The sequence below is a fragment of the Anarrhichthys ocellatus genome, unplaced genomic scaffold, assembly GCF_004355925.1.
Source record: "Anarrhichthys ocellatus isolate YVR2014 unplaced genomic scaffold, GSC_Weel_1.0 scaffold12, whole genome shotgun sequence".
In the NCBI taxonomy this organism is placed as follows: Eukaryota; Metazoa; Chordata; class Actinopteri; order Perciformes; family Anarhichadidae; genus Anarrhichthys; species Anarrhichthys ocellatus.
In genome coordinates this window covers 4,310,891-4,335,442 of record NW_022280042.1, presented here as the reverse complement: position 1 = coordinate 4,335,442, position 24,552 = coordinate 4,310,891, and the positions used below count along the sequence as shown (strand labels likewise).

The 24,552-nt window shown below is 43.7% G+C and overlaps 1 protein-coding gene across 1 annotated transcript in view; it reads right to left on the bottom strand.

The window, feature by feature from the left end:
• The window catches only part of LOC116386320 (cilia- and flagella-associated protein 47), a 40,421-nt gene extending 20,324 nt beyond the window's left edge, over window positions 1-20,097 (bottom strand). Inside the window, exons 1-44 of the mRNA XM_031852432.1 lie at window positions 19,960-20,097; window positions 19,245-19,402; window positions 19,008-19,123; window positions 18,451-18,589; window positions 18,248-18,329; window positions 17,753-17,893; window positions 17,494-17,654; window positions 17,261-17,361; window positions 16,810-17,039; window positions 16,506-16,713; window positions 16,104-16,320; window positions 15,798-15,950; window positions 15,521-15,722; window positions 15,318-15,405; window positions 14,965-15,181; window positions 14,627-14,871; window positions 14,320-14,450; window positions 13,398-13,520; window positions 13,169-13,300; window positions 12,972-13,049; window positions 10,620-10,785; window positions 10,431-10,510; window positions 10,067-10,259; window positions 9,778-9,863; window positions 9,411-9,624; window positions 9,058-9,277; window positions 8,225-8,342; window positions 7,555-7,682; window positions 7,234-7,334; window positions 6,694-6,822; window positions 6,419-6,575; window positions 6,270-6,341; window positions 5,439-5,576; window positions 5,048-5,132; window positions 4,755-4,850; window positions 4,221-4,404; window positions 4,033-4,130; window positions 3,655-3,771; window positions 3,085-3,219; window positions 2,584-2,696; window positions 1,393-1,543; window positions 1,074-1,162; window positions 833-919; window positions 177-241 (exon numbers count right to left, since the gene is read on the bottom strand). Coding sequence (XP_031708292.1) covers window positions 177-241; window positions 833-919; window positions 1,074-1,162; window positions 1,393-1,543; window positions 2,584-2,696; window positions 3,085-3,219; window positions 3,655-3,771; window positions 4,033-4,130; window positions 4,221-4,404; window positions 4,755-4,850; window positions 5,048-5,132; window positions 5,439-5,576; window positions 6,270-6,341; window positions 6,419-6,575; window positions 6,694-6,822; window positions 7,234-7,334; window positions 7,555-7,682; window positions 8,225-8,342; window positions 9,058-9,277; window positions 9,411-9,624; window positions 9,778-9,863; window positions 10,067-10,259; window positions 10,431-10,510; window positions 10,620-10,785; window positions 12,972-13,049; window positions 13,169-13,300; window positions 13,398-13,520; window positions 14,320-14,450; window positions 14,627-14,871; window positions 14,965-15,181; window positions 15,318-15,405; window positions 15,521-15,722; window positions 15,798-15,950; window positions 16,104-16,320; window positions 16,506-16,713; window positions 16,810-17,039; window positions 17,261-17,361; window positions 17,494-17,654; window positions 17,753-17,893; window positions 18,248-18,329; window positions 18,451-18,589; window positions 19,008-19,123; window positions 19,245-19,402; window positions 19,960-20,097 — 6,082 coding nt within the window. The remainder of the gene's footprint in view (window positions 1-176; window positions 242-832; window positions 920-1,073; window positions 1,163-1,392; window positions 1,544-2,583; window positions 2,697-3,084; window positions 3,220-3,654; window positions 3,772-4,032; window positions 4,131-4,220; window positions 4,405-4,754; window positions 4,851-5,047; window positions 5,133-5,438; window positions 5,577-6,269; window positions 6,342-6,418; window positions 6,576-6,693; window positions 6,823-7,233; window positions 7,335-7,554; window positions 7,683-8,224; window positions 8,343-9,057; window positions 9,278-9,410; window positions 9,625-9,777; window positions 9,864-10,066; window positions 10,260-10,430; window positions 10,511-10,619; window positions 10,786-12,971; window positions 13,050-13,168; window positions 13,301-13,397; window positions 13,521-14,319; window positions 14,451-14,626; window positions 14,872-14,964; window positions 15,182-15,317; window positions 15,406-15,520; window positions 15,723-15,797; window positions 15,951-16,103; window positions 16,321-16,505; window positions 16,714-16,809; window positions 17,040-17,260; window positions 17,362-17,493; window positions 17,655-17,752; window positions 17,894-18,247; window positions 18,330-18,450; window positions 18,590-19,007; window positions 19,124-19,244; window positions 19,403-19,959) is intronic.
• Between the last annotated feature and the right edge of the window lie 4,455 nt (window positions 20,098-24,552).

Below are 24,552 nucleotides of genomic sequence, written 5' to 3'. Positions count from 1 at the left end.
CACACACACACACACACACACACACACACACACACACACACACACACACACACACACACACTCACTTATAAAAAAAGACCACAAGCTTGCGGACGTGAATACAGGTAGTATACCCACACACAAGCACCAACCGTAATCAAGGCGGCACAGAGCGGGGGTGCATTTGTGTTACTTACTGAGATCCGAGCACTTTCCTTCCATCTCCTCCCCACAGCTCCTGTCTGGAGTCATCATCTTCATACTGAAAGAGGGAGGACAAAAAAAAATCATGATCATTCATAATATATGAATATCAAGACTACACAACTTGATTCAGCTGCACCATAGATGACCTCAGTCCTACTTCAAATCCTCATATTTAACTGCATGATGAGGAGGAAGTGGAATGTTTGTCTTTGAAGACGTCTCCGGTGGTGAGAGATGCATACTAACCAGCTATTCTTCATGACAAACCAGTGCTCTCCTGAGGAACAACCTCATACGTTACCTCTCTTCACGTTTGATCTGATTTTACGTTCAATTCAATGTGGAAAGTTTGCGTAAGACAGAGCATGCTACCGTGTTTGAGTTCATAAAAGTTAACTTGTGTGCTACCAGTGATATTAAGAGTATAAAGAGCATCTGTCCGTTGCATATGAAGCTACAACCAGTAGTTGTTAGCTTAGCTTAAAGACTGGAAATCGGGGAAACAGTTAATCTGTCCCTGTCTAAAGGTAGCAGCATCACCTCTAAAGCTCATTAACTAACATGTTATATCTTGTTTGTTTGATTGTGTCTTTTATTGTGTGTGTGTGTGCGTGTGTATTAGCGCTGTGAACAGTGCATGCGTTACTTGGCTTCGGAGGAGGCCTGTTGAAAGAGGCCTTCTCCTTTCTTTTTGGGGTCCAGTGGGTTGAACGGAGACTCCACCAGCACGACCCTAAACACACATGCACATACAGCAGAGAAGGTTGAATTAAGCGATATGGGCAAATGTAACCAAAACTATCTGGATTTCTACTAGTGTTTTTGGGGATATTTGGGTACTAACTGCATACATGCATGGACACATGAACATGGACACAGACTCCTACCTGAACGTGGCTTCTTTGTTGAAGGGGTTAGTTATGGGCACTTGGATTACTTTCAGCTGGTAGCATGGAGACTTGCACTTGACAGTGTTCTAAGGAGAAACGGCAAGAAGGAGACTATCATCTACTTAGTAGAAGCCTCTATAACTGCCAGCCTTCAGTAACACCATGTATCTAAACTACCAATTTGTTTGATGTGTGTTCGACGCAGCATGCCGCGATTCAATCAGAAAGACGGACGATTAGCAAGCTATCAGAAAATCAGCCGGTGAGGCTTGAAGCCAGCTATGTCGGTCCAACCCCTTTCATCCATTATACTCACCGTGGGTGTGATGTGACTGACGCGGGTCTTCAGATTGAAGGCGAGAGTGGTGCCGCACAGGCCGAAGGGAGAACTGGGGATGAGCAGGAGGGCCGCCTCCATGGGCTGCATGACGACGCAGCTGAACTGGACCGTCAGTTCGGCGCGCGCCCTGTGAAAACCGACAGATGATCGAATAATCTTCTGTTCTACTAGAACCACAATTCCCTCGTACCAAATTTTCAGGTCATGACCGTTATGAATCAGCAGAATTTCAATACTTCTGCATAATGGTATTGTCCTTAAAGACGGAGTTTCTGACAGTTAAGCTAAGGATTCAAATTGGGACATAGGCTATTTTTATGGAGGATCCTCACTTGAGAGCAAAACTGGTACATTTTAATGCGCTACAGTCTTGAGGCAAAAGCAATTTTGCTCCACTTGGACGAGATGAAGAGGGGTTTTCCCTTTGAAGGGCACAGGTGGCACACAAGCTATTAATACCACAAAAGAGGCAGCATACTGTACATACATCTTTATCGTTCTTAAATCCAAAGGAGTAAAATATGGCAGGGAAGGATATTTGCTTTATTGAATGAAGAAAAAATTAATTGCAAGATATTTGAAAGTCCCTTTAAAGGCCATGAAATGTTTTGAAAACACTGGTACTCGTGGGGACTAAGTTAAGGAACTCCTGTTTCAATTGGTACATTTTAAGGTGTTTTAACCCGCAGAGTGTCAGTGTCCCAGGGATATAACAACTATGTTGATAGGACATTCTGTGCCTTGGTAATGTCAACAAAATGTCAAAAGAATATGAATGGCCTTTGTCACTCCTATTGCTATTCTTTTTTCCTTTTATTCATATCAGTTTTGGAACTAAAGTTTTCATATTGCTTTGGGGGGGTGAAGCAGAAGGTAGATGGAGTCAGTGAGTTAGCTGTGGGCTACACTTTGAGTCCCACTTTTTAAACCTCTATTTATTTACATTTCAACAAATTTGCATCATTAAAAAAAAAACACTTGTCAGATTGACATATGTATAGCCCTGGAAAGTTTATGAGTTATGATGAGAAGAAGGAGCGTGATGTTTGACACCAATGGAAATGGTGTCTTCACACACTCCTCTGTGATGTTCTTGTAGGTTTTGTACACATTTCTAATGTTAAAAGTATATAGTGATTTGCATTTTTTAAGGTAAAAAAAACATACTTTGGAGGAATAGTGACAGCCGATCCACCAGGGAGGGAGAAGAGACGGGCATCCTCTCCTAAAAGAAGAACCTGGTATTTGATTGGCTTAGAGGACGGGTTTTCCAGACGCACCTGCAGCACAAAGAAACACAGAAACACATGGCAAATAGCCAAGTGTTTGTATATACAGACAGGAAACAATACAACAATGAAATCCATCTTCCTCGGCACCGAGAAACTGACATCTATTTTTGTCAGGCTTGTAATGTGGCTTAACCTGACAACGTGGATCATTACCCAAATGTATATTTGTCTGTGTTTGTAATCCTGTTAGTGTGTGTAGGGCTTTGTCTATAATCCTATTAATATATGTGTGTGTCTATAATCCTGTTAACGTGTCTGTGTGTGTGTCACTATCTGTCCTGGAGCTTATTATCCAAGCCATTTTCAGTCTTGCAGTGCTCATTTAGTAACATTTATATTTAGGTGTCTTCTGAGATCAAAGATGTGTGTGTGCTACCTGTTTGCTGAAAGTGCTGTGCAGACCTCCTGACAGAGTGATAGTGCGCAGCGGCAGGTACTGCGGCAGCCGCTCATACAGGTGAACGCACAGGATTAACATCTGCACTGGATTGGGGTCCGACAAGTCTGTGGGCTGAATGCAGCACACACACTCAAGACACAGGGACACACGAAGGAAGTGCCGCCTAACCTCTGACATCATGATATCATCATGTACAAGATGCAACACGACATTAAACAACTTTTAAGTCTCGTATGTCTTAAGACTGGTTGTCTAAAAGTGTTTGTATAGTGATGGTGATCAGCATCAGTTGCAGCTGAAGACTAATTTGAAAATTAAAAAAGTGTTTGATTCTTCTCTACTTGAGGTTCCCGGCTACATTAGCAGCTACTAGCATAACACACCCAAATCCTCAAACTGAACTGTCAGCCATCCAGCTGCACTGTGGGTAACGTAGGTTCCAAGGTAACTGAGGTCCTGACCTCCTTTTTCTGAAAATAAGCCTGATTTACTGAAATAAGCCCAGTTTGACTGGTGATCTTGGCATAAGAAACATCTGGTATTTACCTGTACGTCTAGGTTGAGACACAGTGCAGTTAAGGCCTGGGCCACTATAATGTTGTTGTGCATTATCTGATCCAGGCTGTTGGTTGTGGAGTACATCCTGTGGAAGTGGCTGCAGATCTAAACAGCAACACAGCAGGTTAGAGGGAATAAAAAACATTTATCTGTAACTCCACACACACACACACACACACACACACACACACAAAAAAAATGGTGCTTAGCATGATAAGAGGCTCCCCTAATCATATTCAGGATTAATTGCGTCCTCATCCCATCAATCACAGCGCCACTTAAAGACGTTAAGCACTATCCCTCATTGACTCACCCACTGAGGAGGGTCGGCACAAAATGAACAGACACATGCACACACGCACTGACCAGGTGACGGCAGTGGGCAGCAAGCAGAGCAGTGAGCACCAGTCCATCTGTCAAGTCCAGGTCAAAATCCACTATCCAGCGTGCTGATGGGACACCGCCTGTGAAACATTACCATGCAGAAATGGCCTGTTAATCAGCATTTTTCACTTAACTTTGAATCTTTAAAAAAAAGTGGTTGTGTGTCCTACCTGTTCCCAACATAGTCTTCCTCATGCTCTGGTAGTGCACGTTGAGCCATAAGAGCAACCGGAGCTCGCAGGATGAATAGATGTTACTGGCCCGTGGCTGTGACCCGACGGGGAGGACTCCATCTACGCCGTCGCGTTTCAGAGTGTTCAAACCGCTCTCTGACACGCGGCACAACACCAGCACCTGAGCAAACGCAGATCCATTTTCAACACGTGCATGAATCAGGATGGGACTGACGTTCTTCAGCACAACTCTACTTTACAGTCAACCTTTGATTTAACAATTATTCGACCGGCAACAATCAGTCAATCAATAACAATCAGATATTTAAGGGAGGGACAGACATAAATAGAGAGAAAGCTTAAGGGGAAAAAAAAGTGACAAAAAAGTTTTTTAAAGAAAAACTGAGCTATGGTACACTTCAGCAAGATCCCAGAATAACTTAAAACATGAAGTGATTTACAAGAGTACATATAATCTGACAAGATGGAGAGTGGATCGAGTCAGACAGAGAGTGCCAGAAAGTTTTTCACCTTGTATATTTGCAGCAGGACGTCAGTCCAGGATCGCTTGCTCAGAGACTCGAAGTCAACACTGCTGTAGTCCAGACCAAGTTCTTCCTTATTTGACTGAGAGAAACACACATGTATGAATATGGCACAATAAGCTCTAAATATGTTGTGTGTGAGTGAAAGAGAGAGGAGAGTTTTTTTTTTTTTTTAAATGTTATCAAAAAGGCATTACTAAAGCAATTGTTTTCCTTCTCCGAAAATAGATTTAGAGGACATGCAATTTTATGGTGTAGGTCTAGGATGGGTATCCGTACCTGCAGGAGGGAGCACCAGTGTTCGTACTCCTGCATGTCAAGCAAGTACTGCGGTCGGATGTGACAAAGGCATGCTCCCTGCACCCTGAACACACAATACAATGAAATGGAGACAATTGACGGCAGCCCCCAAAAGTTTCCAAAATGTCCCTTTAACCCTTTTCAGACATAGAAAATGTAACATCTGTTGAAGTAACGGAATTGCAGTTACAGAAGTGTTTCTAGGTCTGACCTTGTGACAATACTGTTGTGACTGAAACACAAGACTAACATGTAACTTTGCCGTCACATGTGCGTAATCAAATGCACATCTGAAAGGAGCCTTAATCAGGAGTCAATCAAAACAGTGAGAGCAGCATTGTAGCATGGTATTTATCCGTGTAAGGCCTACCGGAGAAAAGTCAGCATAGCTTCATGCTGCTGCAGCAGCTGATCGGTGCGCTGGTTTATATCAGAGGAAAGTGTCTGACTCCGAGGAATACCAGGAATCTGTTTGCCAGTCAGGTGGTGAAGCATGTCCACTACAGACCTGGACACAACGATACAATAGTTATGTCCCTTGCAATCTGGAGTACAGGTCGACCTATGGGGGATTTTGAAAGGGAGTTTCCTCCCTGTCCGCCTGTCTTGTACGTATCGTGGACAAAGTGTGTTGAGTTATATATGTGAGGATAAACTGAAAACGGGTCAGATATGACACCAATACCACTTGTCTGCTGTCTGCAAGCCACAAAATCAGTGCCATTTCATAGAGTATTTAACAGTTGTTTAGACTATAAGCAGTTAATCACATGCACAAAGATATGTTTTCCTTGGTTTGTACGTAGCCTCTGTGTAAAACGGGGATGTAGGTCTGATCAGCCTCTAATCTGGAGCCAGATCAATGCCCACGGATATGAAATGAAATCCCACCAGAGCTTCAACTCCAGTATCATTTACTATTTATCCATTTTAACCCTCTAAATAATCAATAATGACCAGAGTGGACTGCCCACTGCCATTTGAAAGCAGACTTGTTGTATAAAACAGATCATTTGCACATGAGAGCTCCCGTTTGTTCTTGAGATCTCTGTATAAAAGCAGTATTCAGGAGGCAGAACCCGCTTTCAATGACCTAGTTTCATCACGGTCGTTGACCAGATTTAAACATTACTATGTAATCTTGTCATGTTAGCTACGTCAGCATGAGGAGGACTCATTTGAGACGGCTTCATATACACACCTGGAGTCATTATTTTGAGTGACTTGATAAGTCCGTCCACTGGAATGATTCGTTTGAACTTTGGACGCAACTCTGGATGGAGAGAAGAGGCACCATTATAAAAGAAGAAGTCTCCAAATGCGGATCCTGAACTCAACTGTTGGGTATACCTTCTGAGTGTGTGTGGCACAGAGATGGGGTGTGGTCCACTCGGCCACCCAAAGAAGCTAAACCACCTCTCCGCGGCCATTAATACATTCTGGTAATATAGTCCTTCCGTATTCCTGCTGGCCTGACCGCTCGAGCTGTCACTGTCTGGAAAGGAGTCTGACGAGGGCAGATACACACACAGCGCTCTACATAAAAACTCACGTTTGCAAAAAGGAAATGCACTCAGACAATTACAAATAAAATACAATTACAGAAGTACATTTCATTTTCCGACCTGATGCCGTCGAGTTCTTGCTTGTTGAGCTGTTGCGATCAAACAATGAGGAGGAGGAGGATGAAGTCGGACCGGAGGCAAGACTTGGTGTGTGATGGCGCTGCAGGATCGCCTCAATATCTGTGGCCCCTAAACGTCAGTGACATATAAACCAATCAGATGAAAGGAGAGAAATGTTGCATGAACAATCATAGATGCTAACTTAAGTTGTCATGAATAGGTGTTAGTAGTAGTCAGCCTAAGACGCTGCCAGTCTGTAGGACCTTTTGATTGATACGATGAGAAACTAGGCTAAAACAAAGTTCACTCGATTTGGACAAGCTTGATGATTACACCATTTGGATTTTGCAGCTATTAGGTGGCACTTGAAACTATTCATGTGGCAAGAACGATTTCCTTTACAGCTTTTCGCACTCACTGACAGTTCACCAGATACTGCCATTGGACCAATACCCATCAGGTTTTCCTAAACTTTCATGAGGTCTGGTCCTTCAGTCTACAGAATTAAATTGTGTCATGGATGTGTGTTGGGGCCAGTACCAGTCTTGAGAACTATCTGTAGCTCGGAGCGGTGCTGGGCCATGTAGGGCCACACTGTCAACACGCAGTTGTCAGCGATAGCACACAACGTCACCTTAAACCTGGCGGAAGAGACAAAGAGAAAAAAAGTCAAGTTAGTAGATTAAATCAACTTTAAATGTATGGGTTATTGTCAACAGAAGAAGAGGAATCAGCATAATAAGAAAGGGATTTGAACTGTTTTGAGGATGCTTTGTGAGCAACATGAAGGAAGAGAGTAGGCAAAAAGACTAAGACAAGAAAAAGAAATGTTAGGGATTAAGTTTTACAATAAGCGGTTACTTGTTGTGGAGGTGGTCGGTGAAGGTGATGGCTGTGCAGAGGGACAGAGGGATGGCGGAGCAGAAGGACACGCTGCAGGCTAGAGAGGTCACATTGGCCTCCTGGTTCTGAATGCCTACTGGATGTCTCTATGGTTGCAGATAGAGAGGGATGAATTCCACAGATCTTGATAGTATTTCTGTTTAAGTGCAAGCAGGCGCAAAATTGGGTTTCGCTCAAGCTGCTGCAAGATCTTCAAAAACTGACTGGGGAGACATCAGCCTGGACTGTGAGTGGAATTTATACCGACATGACGGAACCTGTGTGGATATACTGTAAACATCCGAATGAAATTAAGCAAGAGTTTGGGGAAAACAAGAAAAGTACAGATAAATACAGCTGCGATGGAGGCATAAAAGTGTTGGACTTTAATCAATATGCTCTTAAGAAAGTGACTCTGTGAGTGAAACCAATTACATTTAGAGCGGTATGTTAATTTGCTCTGTCATTCACGACTGAATACCTTGAAAGGATGAATTACGTTCACTGGTATAAGTTGTAGGGGTGTGACTTTTTAGGAGGAAACGTCTCTGATACCCTAAATAAACTCCGCACTGAGGCAAGTAACAAGAACAACATCCGCTTTTGGTCAGATGGTCCTCAGTAAACTGGTCTGAGTACAGGTCTGTACCTGATCCTGGTGTTGGGCAGGAAGGTTGTTACCCTCTGGGAAGATGATGGAAACGGGCCGAATCTTCACCCCATCCTCCAGTTCCACCTCGTCCACTTCAGCTGATACCGTGGTTCCACTGCAAAGTTGGACATACAGTGGATATATAGCGGAAGGACATCTCCAACGAATACAACATTAAACTCTCTGCTCCTATGCAATACGCAACCTTCTCAATATGGCTTGTGGGTACAGGGTAGTCCTCAAAAAAAATACTTTTATGTAGATATTGTAGCGCGTAAACGGTGCCCTAGATATGATTATTTGAGGAGCTGCACTGTGTTCCTCAGTTTTGGGTCAGAAAACGCTGCCAGGACTGTCAGATTGCAACCAGATTGCTTCCCACTCAGAAATCTGACCAACAACGTAAACCCCGGAGGAGTGTGGATTAGCGAGTTAGCTCGCAATGTAAGCAAAATCTAACATGAGTGCAACCCTGGTTTGACTGATGAAAATCCTACTGAAATGAATAATGTAGTCAGTTTATGTGTGTGTGGCGGTGTTTCCTCTGTGTTTGTTCAGTTCCAAAGGCTCAACGCAGCTGGTAAATTGCCACAAGCTAAACAAAATGTAAATACAATAAAGATCCATCAATGTTACGGCTCCGCTCATCCAGAAAGATGACAACCACAACTGTGATCGCAAAGCAGCTGTCCATGTGCCATGATCCAAATAATCAAAAGGGAGGCATTCATGAAACATAACAGTTACTGGAACCTTTTTTGGCCTGGGTTGTGTGTGTGTGTGTGTGTGTGTGTGTGTGTGTGTGTGTGTGTGTGTGTGTATAAACAAACCGAGGATATCCAATAGCCAGCAGGGTGAGTGTGGCGGTTGCGATGCCTTCCAGGGGTACTGGCGTGAGGAGGATCTGAGGGGGGTGGATGGTGATACAGGGAGGCTGGATGGTGATGGACAGCTCTCTGTAAGGTTCATGCACCTCCTCTCCTCCCATCCCCTGTCCTCCCTCGTCTTCCAGGTAGAGAGGGAGGGACAGTTTGGTCACTCTGCCAGAGCCTAGGAGAATAAAATGTAATGCTATTATTTATTTAAGGCCCCAGGAAGTATCATTTTAATTTAAATTATCTTCGTTTTGCTCCATGTGAAGTATTATTTTGAGGGATGTTACACTCTATAGTGTCTGTCTCACCCATTGTGACAGCCTCAGCGCTGATGCTGACCGTCAAGTAGATGGACTGGCCCGGCCCCAGACTGCCTGATGATGGAGACACCACACATAGCTCCCCCTCTCTTCTGTACTCGGCTACTGCATTTCCTCTGCAGCCAAACCACCAGTTCGCATGTTGCCTGACGCCCTTGCGCCAAAACACGCTCTCCTCACACACCGCTTTCAGCTCCACTGTCTGCGGAGGGAGAGAGGAGTGAGAGGCAGAATGGGACTAAAAGAACAGACGGTGGTGATTAGAAATTCAGTACAAGCTGCAAAGACAGGTAGAAATGAAAATGCAGTCCAGTAAGAAGTTGAGTGAAATCTTTTAAGAACAGAAGGAAGATACCTTGGTGTAAGCATGAGACTGTGGTGCCTGGGGTTCCACATTGAACTCTAGGCTAGAGGGGGACATTTCCAGGGGGGCGCACAGCACTAAAGGGACAGAAAAACATTCCATTTTGCTCCGTGAACCCATAGTGCTACGTGTGACATGTAATCTGTACACAAACAATGGAGACACATATCATCCCTGATATAGGTTTCATTCCAGCAGGAGACAGTTAGTCTTTCAAATATCGATATCCTTCACTAACACATGAGCACACAAACTCTTAACTCCACATTTACGAGCGCACCTGTGGCCTGTACGCGCTGAGGCCATTGCGTCGCCATGGCGACAGACCATGGAACAGGTTTGACGACACGCTTCCTGCTGCCGGCTGGCAGCGAGGAGGAGACGGAGCAGGAGGTGGAGAGAGGGGACGGAGAAGCAGTGGCCCATCGCGCTCCGTTGACCATCATTGGCAGGTGGAAATCATAGCCGACTGCCTGCACGAAGACATTTCGTTTACTGGTCATCTCTACTTTATTCAAATGTTAATCACTTTTACAGACATTTTAAAGCTTTAAGCTGAGAGGGAGCAAGATCTGGTATTGACCGTTTGCTTTTTGACTAGGCTGAAATCGGGTCTACTGTGAAATGCTTGGTCTGGATCTCACCTGGGTGGGGGAGAAGACAAGGGAACAGTCCACAGTCTGGTGGCCTCTGACTTCCACGACACTCACGCCCGGCTCCTTCTCTACTTGCAAAAATGCATATTCCAGTCTTACATTCTAGTCACAGCCCACAAAGACAGTCATACGATAACACTACATCCTTATTCATTTCTTCTCGGGACTAGTACCCACCTATCACCACACAGTACAACTGTGAGGGCTGAGGGAGGTGCAAAGAGAAGTCGGAGTATTCTGCCAGGTCGAAGGTAATCTGGGCTGCGGCTGACGAGTGGTTTGTCAGAGCGAACGGTATCGCTCGCTGAGAGCCAGCATGGACCCCGAGAAACTGGAAACGGGCCTTGACAGAGGGAGGGAGAAATGAACACAAGTAGATAAGAGAGTAGTAGTCATCTGGAAGGTGGATATCTCAAAACCAGGACACGTTGCATGTATTATAAGGCCGGGGATGAATGAAATCAATCAATCCCATTCCAGTTGTCTTGACAAGACATTTCTTTTATCCAAATATTGTATCATTTCAGCAGAGTAGACAACAAATAAAGTCGCTGAAAAAGCGTCTGTATTCCTTTCATCTATTTAGTTTGAGCAACTTAAGAAGCGTGCCCCGTCAAGCAAACTCTGTTGTAGCACCTCAACAGCTACAGCAAATACAAATCAAAGAGTCATTTTGGAGCCGTACAAAAGCATTATATCTTTCACTTCATTTCTTTCAAAGGTGCAACGCCTGCTGTTTCTAAATGGCACACACACATACATCCTCAACACGAAGACTATTGTCTCTTCTTCCTTCTCACATCGTCACTTTTCCCCTGTTCTTTGACTTTCCACGTCCATGAGACAAGCTATTATCACCTATGTGGAGATTAGTAATTATAAAAACCATGTTCCAGGAGTCCATCTCAGACTAGAGCGCCCCAGGATCCATCACCGCAAATTCAAAACTGTAATATGTGCTTGAATGTGCTCGTGGGATATAACAAGTAATAGAGCTTTTCATGGAGGCATTACACTCCAACATTAATGACGTCTTATAATGATATTGATAAATCTAACAAGACTACAGGAGGTGTAAATGGGAAGATATATTTGCATAATAATCATTTTTATGTATCAGAAATAAAGCCATTCATTTTTGTCAATGGCACCCTTCAGGAATACATTACCTTTTGAATAATATAAATTATTTGTTCTTCTCTCTTTCTTTTTATCATATTTTCCTCTCATGGTGCATTTGTGTCAGTCAATTGATCAAGAAATGTATGCTTTAATGTGAAGGGTGTGAAATACACAAAATAAGAGAATTATTTCATCAGCTGAAAATCCATAACCATGATACAATATGTTTTCTTTAAAGCAAAATGGGGCAACTGACAGAGAGTGAAAGGGCCCAAAGCATCGCTTATTAAACACTGCATCAGTCACAAAACAACCCTGTAAAGATCACGACAAAGGACTTCACACACAAATGTAACCTACAAGAACACGGCTTCAAAGAGGAGCATAGAAGTGAACATCTCTGTGGCAGCCCCGACTACAACAACAACAGTTTATGTTGTCCCCTTCATGAAGCTGGTATTCACAGCTAAGTGCCTGTCTGCAAGGCCGGTGCACAAAGACACACAGTGCACACATCCAGGATTCCTGAGCTACTAAACAAACGTAACAAGTGTCTCTATCGACATACGCTGAACTCTACAGACATTGTTGGTACCACATGTAAGAAATAAAGTCTACTTTCTTACTAAACAAAGTGTGTGTCAGCCTGATAGAGAGCATCTGTGTGTTTAGCCTCTCAATCTGGTGCAGTAACCCAGCTGTGGGAAATAAAAACAAGATGGCTAGGGTTGTTAGAGCAACTGGAAAAACTTTAGGTCACGAAAAAAGATTATAATGCTGCATCAGTACTTCTACCGACTCTGAATTTGAGTTTAATGGCTTCTGGACGACACATCTGGTAAATAAAAAGAACTGCTTTCGTGCTCCACACCTACAAACCTTCAATATTCACAATGACGTATTCATTTCTGTTGGTAAACCTTATCCTTTGTCGAAAAGTAATCATTTTCATTAGTTTGATCATCATCATCTATAAAGGCATCCTTTGTGTGTGCAATCAGTATGATGAACAAACTGCTTGTTATATTGATTGTAATTGCGACATAGAGAATAATACAGATTGATTCATTTGACATTATTAAAGGAAAATGCAAGACTGCAATCAGTCAGTCCTGATGTACAATTGAATAGTCAAAGATAAAAACATAAAAAAGCTTATTCCTATTATGGTGCTTGTTATAAAGGAAAAAGGTTGAGATGACAGATCTTCAAGTCAGGCAAGGCAGGTTTAAAAATAATGATATAATAATAAATAATTCAAACAAAAAAAAAACTAAACAGATACGTGATTGACTTTAAATCCCTTTTCAACCTGCTGTTTCTTCAGAGGTACTGGAACACTGCAGCAGGCATTGTCAGGCTTTTTGTTTACGTTTTAGATTTTGAGCTGCTTCGCTGAAAACTCACCACACTGATGTCTACATTTGGAGGCTCCACTGATCCGCCCACTCTGAGCTCCAAGGACTTCATGTTCCTCAGAGCTGTCTGTAACACACACACACACATCCTCTCTTTATCGCTGACACACATACTCGGACAAATCGCCAAAATAAGTAAACTACGAGCCCTCTCTCTCCTCCCGCCTCTTTCCACCTCTCGCCCACCTTTACTGTAGTGTCAAACTTGATGACAGAGTCGGGAATGAAGTGGATCTGGAGTGCGGCCTGCCCCCCAGTCGGCACCACGCCCTCAGGTGGACTCACCACCAAGCCTGGCAGAGGAGAAACATCTAGCACCTGCATCAACGAGAGACGGAGAGAGACAGTCTGGCTACTTTTTTCTTCTTGGGTAAGTATCTATGCAAAAACACAAGTAGCGTTCCTGTGTAGGCACCTGATAGTAGGCGTGGTTCTTTCCGGTGTTGTGTAAGACTGCAGTTCTGATAGAGGGCATGTTGAGAGGCACCGATCCAAACATGACTTTTTTCTCTGCCAGCTGGACGCTGGTGGACCCGACCTGAGAGGACAGAGAGGAAAACGGAAAATCCATTGCTCTGCAGTATTCATTCCATTGTGTTGTTATTGACATGTGTAGTCCACCCACTCTCCCTCACGCTGCCTTGTCTAATTCTACTCCAGTCAGTGATTTCTCTCGTTTTACTGAAGGGCTTTTGACAGCACCCGGAGCACATGTATCCGTGGCATTTGTACGACTCTTTGAAGAGAGGAGTGATGATAACAGTACAGGGACCGTTTTCGCATGACAATCACAAGCCTTTCTTCAGACACTTTGCTTGATTGTGTTCTGGTCCACTGAGGCTGCTGTCAGAGGAGAAATCAATATCTGCCTCTCAGATGGATTTGTGTTCGTATGATTGTTGAACATTGTTAAAAAGGAGAGAAAAAAAAGAAGATAATTTGTATTTTTGAAATCTTTTTGCCAACTACCCTAATCACAGCTGTCTTGAGGTCATCTCAAGGTGACATCCCAGATAGTTGTTTAGGAGCTGGGTTATTACCAACGTTGCAGGAGGGAATTGAAAAGTTTCTATGGATGTTTTGATACCACAAAAACTTGTGAAGACTTCACACTCAATTTTTAGGCTACATTTTAAAGTTAAAGGCATCAATCTGGTGAACATTGAGAGCAAGATTAAGAAGATTTGTAACGAGGCAAAGAGTAATAGTAGTTGCTGAAGATATAGCTGGCACGCAGTTGAGTTATGACCCAAATCCCACATACCACCACTCATACTCAACTGGTCAAGGCAAAAAGTTGTTAATACAAAGTCATCGTTCCTATTTTAGGGGCCGACCTTAGCAACACAGTGCAGGCGTTGTGTGTTGCCCTCATGAACACAGAGGTCGAACTCTCCCTCAGAAGGGGAGGTGAAGGAGGGATGCCACACTACCTCGCAGTCCAATTCCCTGTACGGCTCCACTGTACCTGGCGAGGTAGGGGGTACATTTGTTGTATTAGCCCTAATTCAAACAATCATTCACAATAAAGCTCCTTAAAGAGAAACACAACAGGGAGGGAGATGATGCATGGTCACATTCCTGATATTAAGGCTTTGTAAACTCCCACCCTGGGACACTAAAGTCAAGCTGCACTCTTAGCACCTGTAGCTGGTCGAATGGTGAAGAGGAGGCCGCTCTCTGTGACTACCGGCCTCCATGTGAATTCTGCAGCGCGGTTACGCTGGTTCCGAAGGGTAACCGAGCTCCTGTATCCTGATTGGGCGAGCCATGTGTGGGTGGGGCGGAGCACCAGCAGGTCGGTGGACAGCTCCAGGGCCAAGGGGACGACCTGGGCCTGGACCAGAATCTGACCAGGGTGTTGCTGGTTCACAGAGAAGGATACAGATCTGGGGGGAAAGAAGTGTGTTTATATTTCCACTAGAACTGCAATAATTGATTTACATGGAATAAAAGTGTGTGCTGCTGCTTCCTCCACCAACCTGTAGAAGTGACCCATTTTGCTGCTCTGAAATGTCAGCAGCAGGGTGTTGAGGGAGCGAGGTGGCAGGACGTGGGAGAGGGGTGAGGAGCCCTGTAGCTCCGGGCAGTCCACCTCCAGCTGCACCCAGACGAACACTGATAGATGATTGATCAGCTCCAGCTTCTGAACACACACCGACTGCACACACACATCGCCGAAGTCCACTAACAACGGACCTGATGAGGAAGTAGTGACATTTTATTTACCACTTTCAACACACAAAAACACACTACTACCTATTGTACAGATTGTACACACACTGTTATTAGAATAGAAACCCAGACTGTGGCACTTCTGAATTGAGTCTCTAACCTATGACAACTTGGTAGAGCTCCTGAGCTGTCAGAGCCCTGTTGCAGTCTGCCACCTCCTGGCTGGTAGAGGGAACTGCACTCATTACCTGTAGAGAATGCAAGAGATTGAGACAGCTTAAGAAGAAAACTTTCCCCCTGAATTCTGCATTGAAATTCCACTCAGTGTAATAGTTAACTTATCTTGAGCACATCTGATCTGACCTGACTGTTAAGCTGCCGGTTGATGGATGTCCTGTCTTCGGGGCAGCTACGTCTGGCTGCTGGAGAAGCAGAGCTGTAGTTCGGTTTTGTCTCTGAGATCTTACTGCTCTCCAGGTCACTGATGCGGAGTGTAGGTGGAACGAGCCCGTGAGAAGGAACAATCCCGATATCCACGTCGTTGTCCTCCACTTTTTCCTGCAGTCTAACAACCAAAAACAACGTTCTGATAGAAAAGCTTGAGATGGTCAGCAATCAGAAAATTCACGAGACAGCCTACCTCTCACTGATCTTCTGCAGGCGAGTTCTTCTGAGCTGTTCGATGAAATCTGCGTAAATCTGTCGATCCCTCTGTCTCTGCCCCTCTTCTTCCTCAGTGAAAGCATAGCTGGTGTCCACATAGCGATAGCGGTGTACACCGGTGAAGATGGTCCTGAACAAGATAAAGGGAGGAATCCTTCAGTAACAGTGGAATTTTTAAACTGGGATCATTTTAACAACAATAAAAATTACAATTTCCTGTTGCACTTAGCCCAAACCCATTTTGGTTGACGATATAGAGCGAGTGTGCTTCTTTAACCTCTACCTGTACTGTGTGTGTGCGGCGGCAGGCCTGATGCTCGTGGCGCGGTCATTAGGAAAAGCCAAGAACTCCTCCCCCTCCGTCCTCTGACTCCTCTGCCCGCGATGTTCGTGGAGTCGCGTTTGGTCAGCGCAGAGGACGGCGGCAAACGCCATCCCGCGGCAGCGAGACAGATCGCTGTACCGGACGAGAGGCAGGGGTCCGGTCGGACAGGTCACTGCTGGAGAGGACAGATATGTGTGTCAAGATCATCTAAAGTCTGATGATGCATTTCATAGACACCAAATCTTGATTATTATTTCAATTTTCTCCTGTCTGCTTTTAGGACATTTCTGAGCAAAGTATTGAGAGACAGACACGTTGTTGGTTTTGGTCTTTTCGTGGGATTTATCCTTCAATATTCACCAGGATTCCGTTTAGGCACGGGGTGTGTGGTCTCACTGCAGCACACAGCAGACAGGTTAAGAGTGATGGTGTAGAAGCAGTGAAGCTCAATTCCAGTAACATCTTCAGCGGTGTTACTGGTCCTCTGAACAGTATCACCTAAGACATCTAGCTTCTGACACACCTGGAAGCGCCCTTGCTGCCCCGCAGTGAAAGACAAAACTACATCCTGAGGAATGCAACAGAGAGACAAAAGTTCCCACATTTGCTCCTCCGCTTAGATTTATGAATAAAAATCAATCAATCAATCAATCCCCATCCTTACCTGGCATTGCCCGGGGCCAATTGTGCCAGTGGAGGGGTTGGTGGTGAAATGCGCTGCTTTGCGGAAGCGGAATTTGACAGGAAGTAGAGGGCAGAGGTTCTGCAGCAGGCACAGCAGGTCCACGCGTTGACCTGTCACACAGGTGAGGAAATCGAACGTTCGAGAGGGACGAGGCACCAGAGACACAGGCAGTCCAGAGCCTGTCACTGCCAGCTCCACACTGCTGTTACCTAAAGAGGAAAGAAAAACACTGGTTTGATCAAAATATCCCTCACATATTGTACTTATTTATAATTAATGTCAGCTATACTGAATCATCAGGTAACTACGCAATGACTTAATTTACATGACCTGAATGTCTGGCTCGAAACAGTACTCTGAGCACCTGTGATGGATTGTATTGGATTATAATATGCAATGCGACATGAGAATGTGTGTTTGTCTGGAGTACCCTTATGGTGAGTGAAGCCACATCTGCTTTCCACCGACTCAAACAGCAGGTAGAGACAGTAGTGTTGCCGTCTGGTGGAGTGATCGCGCTTTCTCTCGTCACTTTAAAGGACATTTTATGCATAACTTTTTTATAAAACATTAGTACATTGACATTTCTATGTAGCAGTATAAAATGTTACGGTTATGTCATACTCCTTAGCATATATTTTTTGGTTTTCCACCACAATTTACCTCTTGCTCATGGGGCTGAAGCACAGTCCCACACTGGTTTTATCATACGGTCCCAGTCGACCCTGTCTGGGGACGCACACCAAGACCTGAGAGACGTCGTGGTTGACTGGGCTGCAGCTCTCCAGCAGAGCCCCGTCAGTGCCCTTCAGAAGATCTACTCCCTACACAGCGATCACAGTCAAAGCCTTGTTATGTACTCAGTTCATTACAACTGGCCTCCAAACCAGCTACAGCTACTTTCTCTGAGGGCATCACTCACCGCCTCGGTCCCAGCCGCAGTATCCTGGAGCAGGCAAACCCAGTCACATGCCCGGGGTGAATTGTTTCTCAGAACCACGTTTTCCACGCTGGACGTCCCGAAGTATACAGGTCCAAACAACAGATGGGAGAGTGGAGCCCCCTGTAAAATAGCACAGAGTTTTGTTATAGCATTTATCCACCGACAAATAGCCTACACTGTATATACACTGCTCTCCTACGTTCACATCTATAACATTAACTCACTCGCTGTTACCTCCCATGTTACGCTGCACACAACTCGACAGTACAGAATGGTATACAGAGGGTAGAAGCAGACCGGCAGTTGAATAAAATCATGTGGCTATTAACTGCTTTTGTAGTTTGAAGAAGACTAAACCCAAAACACTTAGGTGCCATAATTCCCAGCTCAGCTGTCAGTCAGACCAAAGAGACTAATCTCTGGTACCGTCCAAGCTTAAGTACTCTATGAATTCCACTTGGACCACTGAATTACCTGCTCGTCAAAAACCTCAAGGTGCTGGTCCACCACCTCAGCCTTTATACTGAGCACAGCAGAGCGATTCTGGAGCTTCAGCCTGGGACAAAAGGTAGAACAAAAAAAATGTAAACTTCTGTAAAAAATCTAAAATATGTGGCTGAGCATTAAGTGTCCAATCCCTTCAATACATGCTATCTGTGTTGTAAAGTCTTTCTTACAGAGCCTTCTCATCAATCTGCCTGGGTCTGTCCGTGCACAGTTCCACATTCAGCCGCTGGGTGGCACCAGCTGCTACGACTCCACTGCAGGGTGAGATTCTAACTGAGGGGTCTCCATTGTACTGCACCTGGAACACGCCTTAAATGCACACACACAAATACATGAGTATTAACACAGAGGGAGTTTAGTGAATAAGATCTGCAGTATCTTAATATATGAAATAGTGGACAGGTACCTTCACTTGAGTCAGTTCATGGGTTAACAGAGCACACATACTCCCTCATTCATGCATTTGCTGTGAGATATGATGTCTTCATAAGGGAACAGAAGTAACTTTAATATCCATAAATACGTATTCTGATCAAGTCAACGGAGGTAACTGCATTGTCAGGCTTTAGAAGAGTTTTCTGGTGATAGGTGTCATTTACAGGAGCAGATAATACATTAATTTAATGAGTCATGGAGTCTTTGTATGAGAAAATGAATATGTCATCATCGCCACGTGAGCAACTTCAGTTTCAGTATCTCCAGGCCAAGAGAGACAGGCTCAATTTACCTGGTGCTGATCCCTGATTGGTTATACGGTGATGTTTGCTGATCACCTGACTGCTTGCGGCGATACACCCAAAGTCTAGTACTGAGTCTGTTAGGAAGGAACAAGCCCTGGGGAATCTAGAGGAACATATAAAGAAAGTCAGAGTGTTGAAACGTCAAAACATATGGCAGTTTGTCTGGTACTTAATATGGTTAGTATATATATCATATGCGTATAACATATGTGTAGCCTGCTTACCCCAGCAGAGGGATTTTGATGGTCTCTACATCATCTACATGAATCAGAAGGCGGTCTCTGACCTCCTCCTCTTCCTCCGGATTAAACTCAAGCAGGCCGCTTACAGACAGACCAGAAGCCACCACCATGGCTGTGCTGGATGCTGTGAACTTGAACAACTGCATGACAAAAGAAACAGAGAAGAAGAAAAGGGTGGGGGAAGGCATCAATCACGCGTTTAAAAAGAACCACTTTGGAATTGAGGGACAACTCTTATAAAGGAGGAAAAAGAGTGTACTATTCTGGTAAAATAGATATTAAACAAATTCATATTTCAATATTATCTGTTTTACACAATGTCACAATCTAGCTAGGACATGCCCTGTTGATAAATACCATGACTAATGATAACTAGATATATGGATATATAGATAAATGGATAACGTTAGATATAGACATAGATTATTGAATTGGTTGATATTATTGGACGTGGTCGTATCTTATCAAACCAACAAGGTCCATGTTTAGCGTAATTAAAGTTAGTTAGCTCAGTGAGTTAATTAGATAAAGTTAGCTTAACTTCTCGCACAAGGTGTTAGCTAAGCGTTACCGAGCAATTAAGCTAGCGTCAACGCCAAATCCCTATTAATTAAGCTAACGTCAAGTCATCTTCGTTCTATAATTTCGTATACCTTATTAGTTAATGAAAGAAATAATAACTCAGAAGTTGCTTTACCTTTAACACAGGCTTCCCCATCAATATTGTCTTCGAACGTTTCCCAACATTTGTTACCGTGACTTTGGTCCTGTAAACCGTCCCGACTCTCACGTCGTTGAAGTCGACACGCGGGGGGTCAACGCGTATTCCAGCCATGATATGACTTTCTAATAACTACTGACTTACAGACGCCACGTATATATTGTTCTTCTCACTAACGTAGCTTGCATAATATGTTATCGTCCAATGTTACCAACTTACTGACTCGCATACCGATAGACAACTTGGCTGTTGCTACCCAAACGTTGAGAGAGGTGAAACGCTCAGGTGGTTTCTAGGGGACGTGGCTGCGCTCGTTTTACAACCCCGGTCAGTCCGGCGGGCGGTGCAGCGTTTGACAATGAGCAGTAAACCTTTATATAGAACCAAAGCATCGTGTTTATTTCGGAGGGATTTAATGTTCTTTATACCGTAAGTGTCAATACAGGACATAATTATTCAAAAAAACGATATGTTTTCATTCATTAATTATTTTCATTGTTTGTTTCCGCTTCTTTCATCAATCTAAAATTTCATCTTCTGGCTTTTACTCAACGAATTCTTATGTTGCAACGACACTGCTCATAATATGTGTTACTGCACATATGATATAATAAAGAGTCATAAATACACAGAATTAACATGGGTTTCCTTTCATTTTACAACTAAAAAACAACACATACATCATAAACATATCCATAAATCAAGCTCAAAATAGAATTAAACAAACATTTTCACAACTGTTAAATGATCAATAGATTATATGATTTATTTCATAAGAAAAAAATGTATTTCTTCAGTATAAAGCATGTCACAAAAATATAACTGGATATTGTTAGTCAAACTAACATCACATCAAAAACAATAGTCCTTGAAAAATAACAATTTCTAAGTATTAACATCAACCTTTGAAAGACAAATGTCTCACTTTCATGCCTCAGAAAATAAGATAAATAAACAGAATGAAAGAAAATAGAGATGCTGCATTATATAGATAATCTACATTGAAATATCTTTTTATTATCTAAATAAAAAAATCCTGTGAAATATGCTTGTATAATAATACCATCTCGAGTAGAGTGGGACGACGCGTCTGCAGTGTATCTTGTGTCCTCCTCTACCGCCCCTTCCTCCCCTGCCTCCTCGTCCTCGTCCCCTTAAACCTCTTCCTCTTCCGCCGTTAGGAGTGTGAAGGGCCTCTGTAACCGGTGAAGAGGTTTCCAGCCCTCTCGAAGGCCCTCTGTCCGGACACTTTTGTGGTATTGTGTTTAGAAGAGCCTGGTTTTCTTGCACAAGGTCTTTGGCTCTCTGAATAGGGATGTCTGAAACACAAGAAAAAAGAATATTGATAGATTTTAAGTGTTTGTTTTTTTCAAATCAATGTGTAACAGAATAAAAACAACCTCCCTATAATAGTCTCTTTTGGGTCGAATTAAACTACTTACATTATCTGGGGTTCGGACAAACAATTATGACCAAAGATTTGTTATTGCAGTTATTTATATAGAGGTTGAATAGGTGTCATTTTCACATTTCCTGTCTGCTATTTACAAACTTTTCCAGACTTGGAAGGTATCAACTTCTATTCTCAATACTTTATAATTTTGGTTAGATGCCTGAATGAAGGTCTGTTGTTAACACAAGCAACACTTTGTTCTATGACATTAAAAAGTATTAGTAATAGTAAATGCACCACTCGTGAATTCTTAAGCATTAAGGTGTCTTATAAAGGTGGTTGCTGACAAGCGACTAAATGAGACGACAAAACGAGCACTAGCGTTCTATAGCTTAGTGGTGGCTGTGAAGTCATGTGACCATGGTGAAGTTTGTTGGTAGCCTAAAGTTAGCTTTTGACTTCTGCTGATTGCTATCCATTTCATAATCTTGTCCGGTGTGTCCAGCTAAAATAAATTAGAATGGGAATAGAATTAGATTACTGACTTGCACCTCTCCGCTCTCCATTTCATAATCTCGTCCAGTGTGTCCAGCTTGATCCTTTTAGCACCTGGTGCATGGTTCTGCAGTCAGGACATAGAAAAGACTGATATTAACAAAGGGAAAATAATGTAAGTTTAAGATACACAGCGAGTTGTTTCACTTACGTTTTTCCAGTGGATGCCGACTAGTTTTTCATGAGCCATGAAGCTGCAGTCTGGCACAGAACACTACGAAAGAGATTTGATGGAGGTAGTCAGAGGAACTTGATTACTTCCATGAATTAAACGCCACAAAAAAGCAATCTGTACTTATATTATAGACTTTAAAGATATGAAAAACTACCTTGACATGTTGAGAAACATGCTCATCGTACTTCTCCTGGTTTTTGAAGGCGCGGTCACAAGTGTCACAAAAATGGGAATACTCTGGTTCTTTCTTGTTTTTCTGCTGTGGATTATAGACAGATCAGCTGTAGCTGGGCTTGTTCTCGGTGCAGACCATGCTGCTGTTGTTTGATAATATTTATTAAAGGTTAAGATCATGATTATAGTTGTAGTGTTCCAACAGATAGGTACCTTTTTCCCATGTTATGGGGGGCTCCGTGACTCTGTCTTCCACCTCGATGCCATTCGCGACCAAAGTTTTGACCTGACACAAACAAACACATCAACTCTTAATTTTTAATAATGTGACAATGCTTTCTTTATGACTAATAAAGGGCTGTGAACTGTGTCTTCTGTGGCTCTGAAGGGACTTTGTCAAGTCTGAGAAAAACTCTGAGAAAAAACCCTGATGGTGTCATACTGATGTCATCGGGGTTATCTCATCTCGGGCTTGGACACTGCACACTTTTAACACTAAATCGCCTGAGTATCCCTTTAATACTTTCCCACAGTGTTTTAAAAGATTGGTTTGTCTTAGAAAAATCATCACTAATATGGTCATGATGGTAGATGCATTAATTCCTCACAGTTGGCCCTTTCAGGAAGAAAAGGTCAAGTACAATGGTCAAATGTGATTTTTACAGATACATTAGTTGCCTGTTTTCAATATGATCATTAAAAGACTAGCATTTTGTCTGGCTGTGGATGAAAGAAGCCATTTTAAGCTGGCTATAGTACCCTTGTGATTGTTTTTTGGGGGATTTAATCACCATTAATACACTGTATAGGCTACTCACCGTGTGGACGTTTCTGTCCATAGTTTCCACGACCCGAGGGGAAACCGAACTCTGTCGCTGCCCCGTGCCGCCATCCTGCCTGGCCGCTGCAGTCCCACACAGGCTCGGAGGAAGTCTCGCTCCAGCTCCACATGCTGGCCTGGAAGCCGCTTGTGTGCGGCTGCTGCTGGTAGGTTTGGATGGAACTCGGAGGGGGACAGCCGAAGTCCGGCGGAGGATAGTGTCCCTGTTCATGCATACTTCACGCCCGAGGTCTGCTCTGCTATTCTCTTCACCCAGGTGTCCAAGACATTCAGTCAAAGTTCTGATGATCTGACCCCAAAGTTGATCATTGATCTTTGGCCTTGGTTATTCTGGTACAAAGTACACTTATGAATAGCCCTGTACTTGAACATGGTGTTTGTTGTGTCCAATGACAAGCACATTAGTCCAGCAACAAAGCACTATTTGGGATCAGATCAAGCAGGCCGCTGATCCTAATTCCCTCCTTTTGGATTTCTACATCATTGGCCACGTGAGCGGTGAAATCCGATCTCGAAGAACTACTAGCCAAGACAGACCAACAATGTCCAGAGCCTTCAGCATCTCAGGGCAAACCTCGTCCACCCCTGGCGCCGTGCCGCTGAGCTTTTTGACTACCTCAAGGTAGGTCATGTAAGAACAGAATCCTCCCCCTCGCAAAAAGAAAAAGGTATGTTGCATTGGCCGGGAATCGAACCCGGGCCTCGCACGCGGCACCCGGGAATTCTTTAGCGAAAACTCCCTAAACAGTTTCCCATTCATTTTCAATGGTGGTCCTAAACCAGTACGGATGTAATATATATTTGGCCACCAGCAGCGCTGTGGTGCCGTGTTGCGAGTGAAAGACTTTCTCCGGTGTTCGTCAGTCAGTCGGAGCCTGGAAAGAGCATTGACAGCCCGCATTTTCTGGAGCTCTTCGCTGTGTGGACACTACGTTGAACTATGCCGCTCTTGTCCACAACTCATGTACAGACCCCAACAGCATGCTTCACCCAACAACAAAACTGCACATCTCACTGCATGTAAAGCACCTGAGCAAGTTGTTAAACACCAGCTCATCTTTGAACATCAGCCCAGAAAAACTGCAAGAGAGGCAGGAACTCTGGCAGTCTCTGACAGAGGGCAGTGAGACCACCAGTGTGCCAGTTGTGACCTTGCCCGTTGCAGTCATTAACCCACCTCCACCTGTTCACACCCTGACTCAAGCCTCCATTGAGAAGATAGTACAAAACATCATGGAGAAGCAGCAACAACAACAACAGTCAAAGAAAAAGAAGGCCCAGACAAAAAGGTGTCTTTCTTGTGGCCAGCCAAAGTCCAGGTATGACAACGATGGTTCATCTATCCACTTCTTCTACCAGCAGGGCCCTATCAGATACTTTTACTGCTCCACTAAAGTTTTTGAAGCTTATGGTGCAGAAGGTCTGACAAAC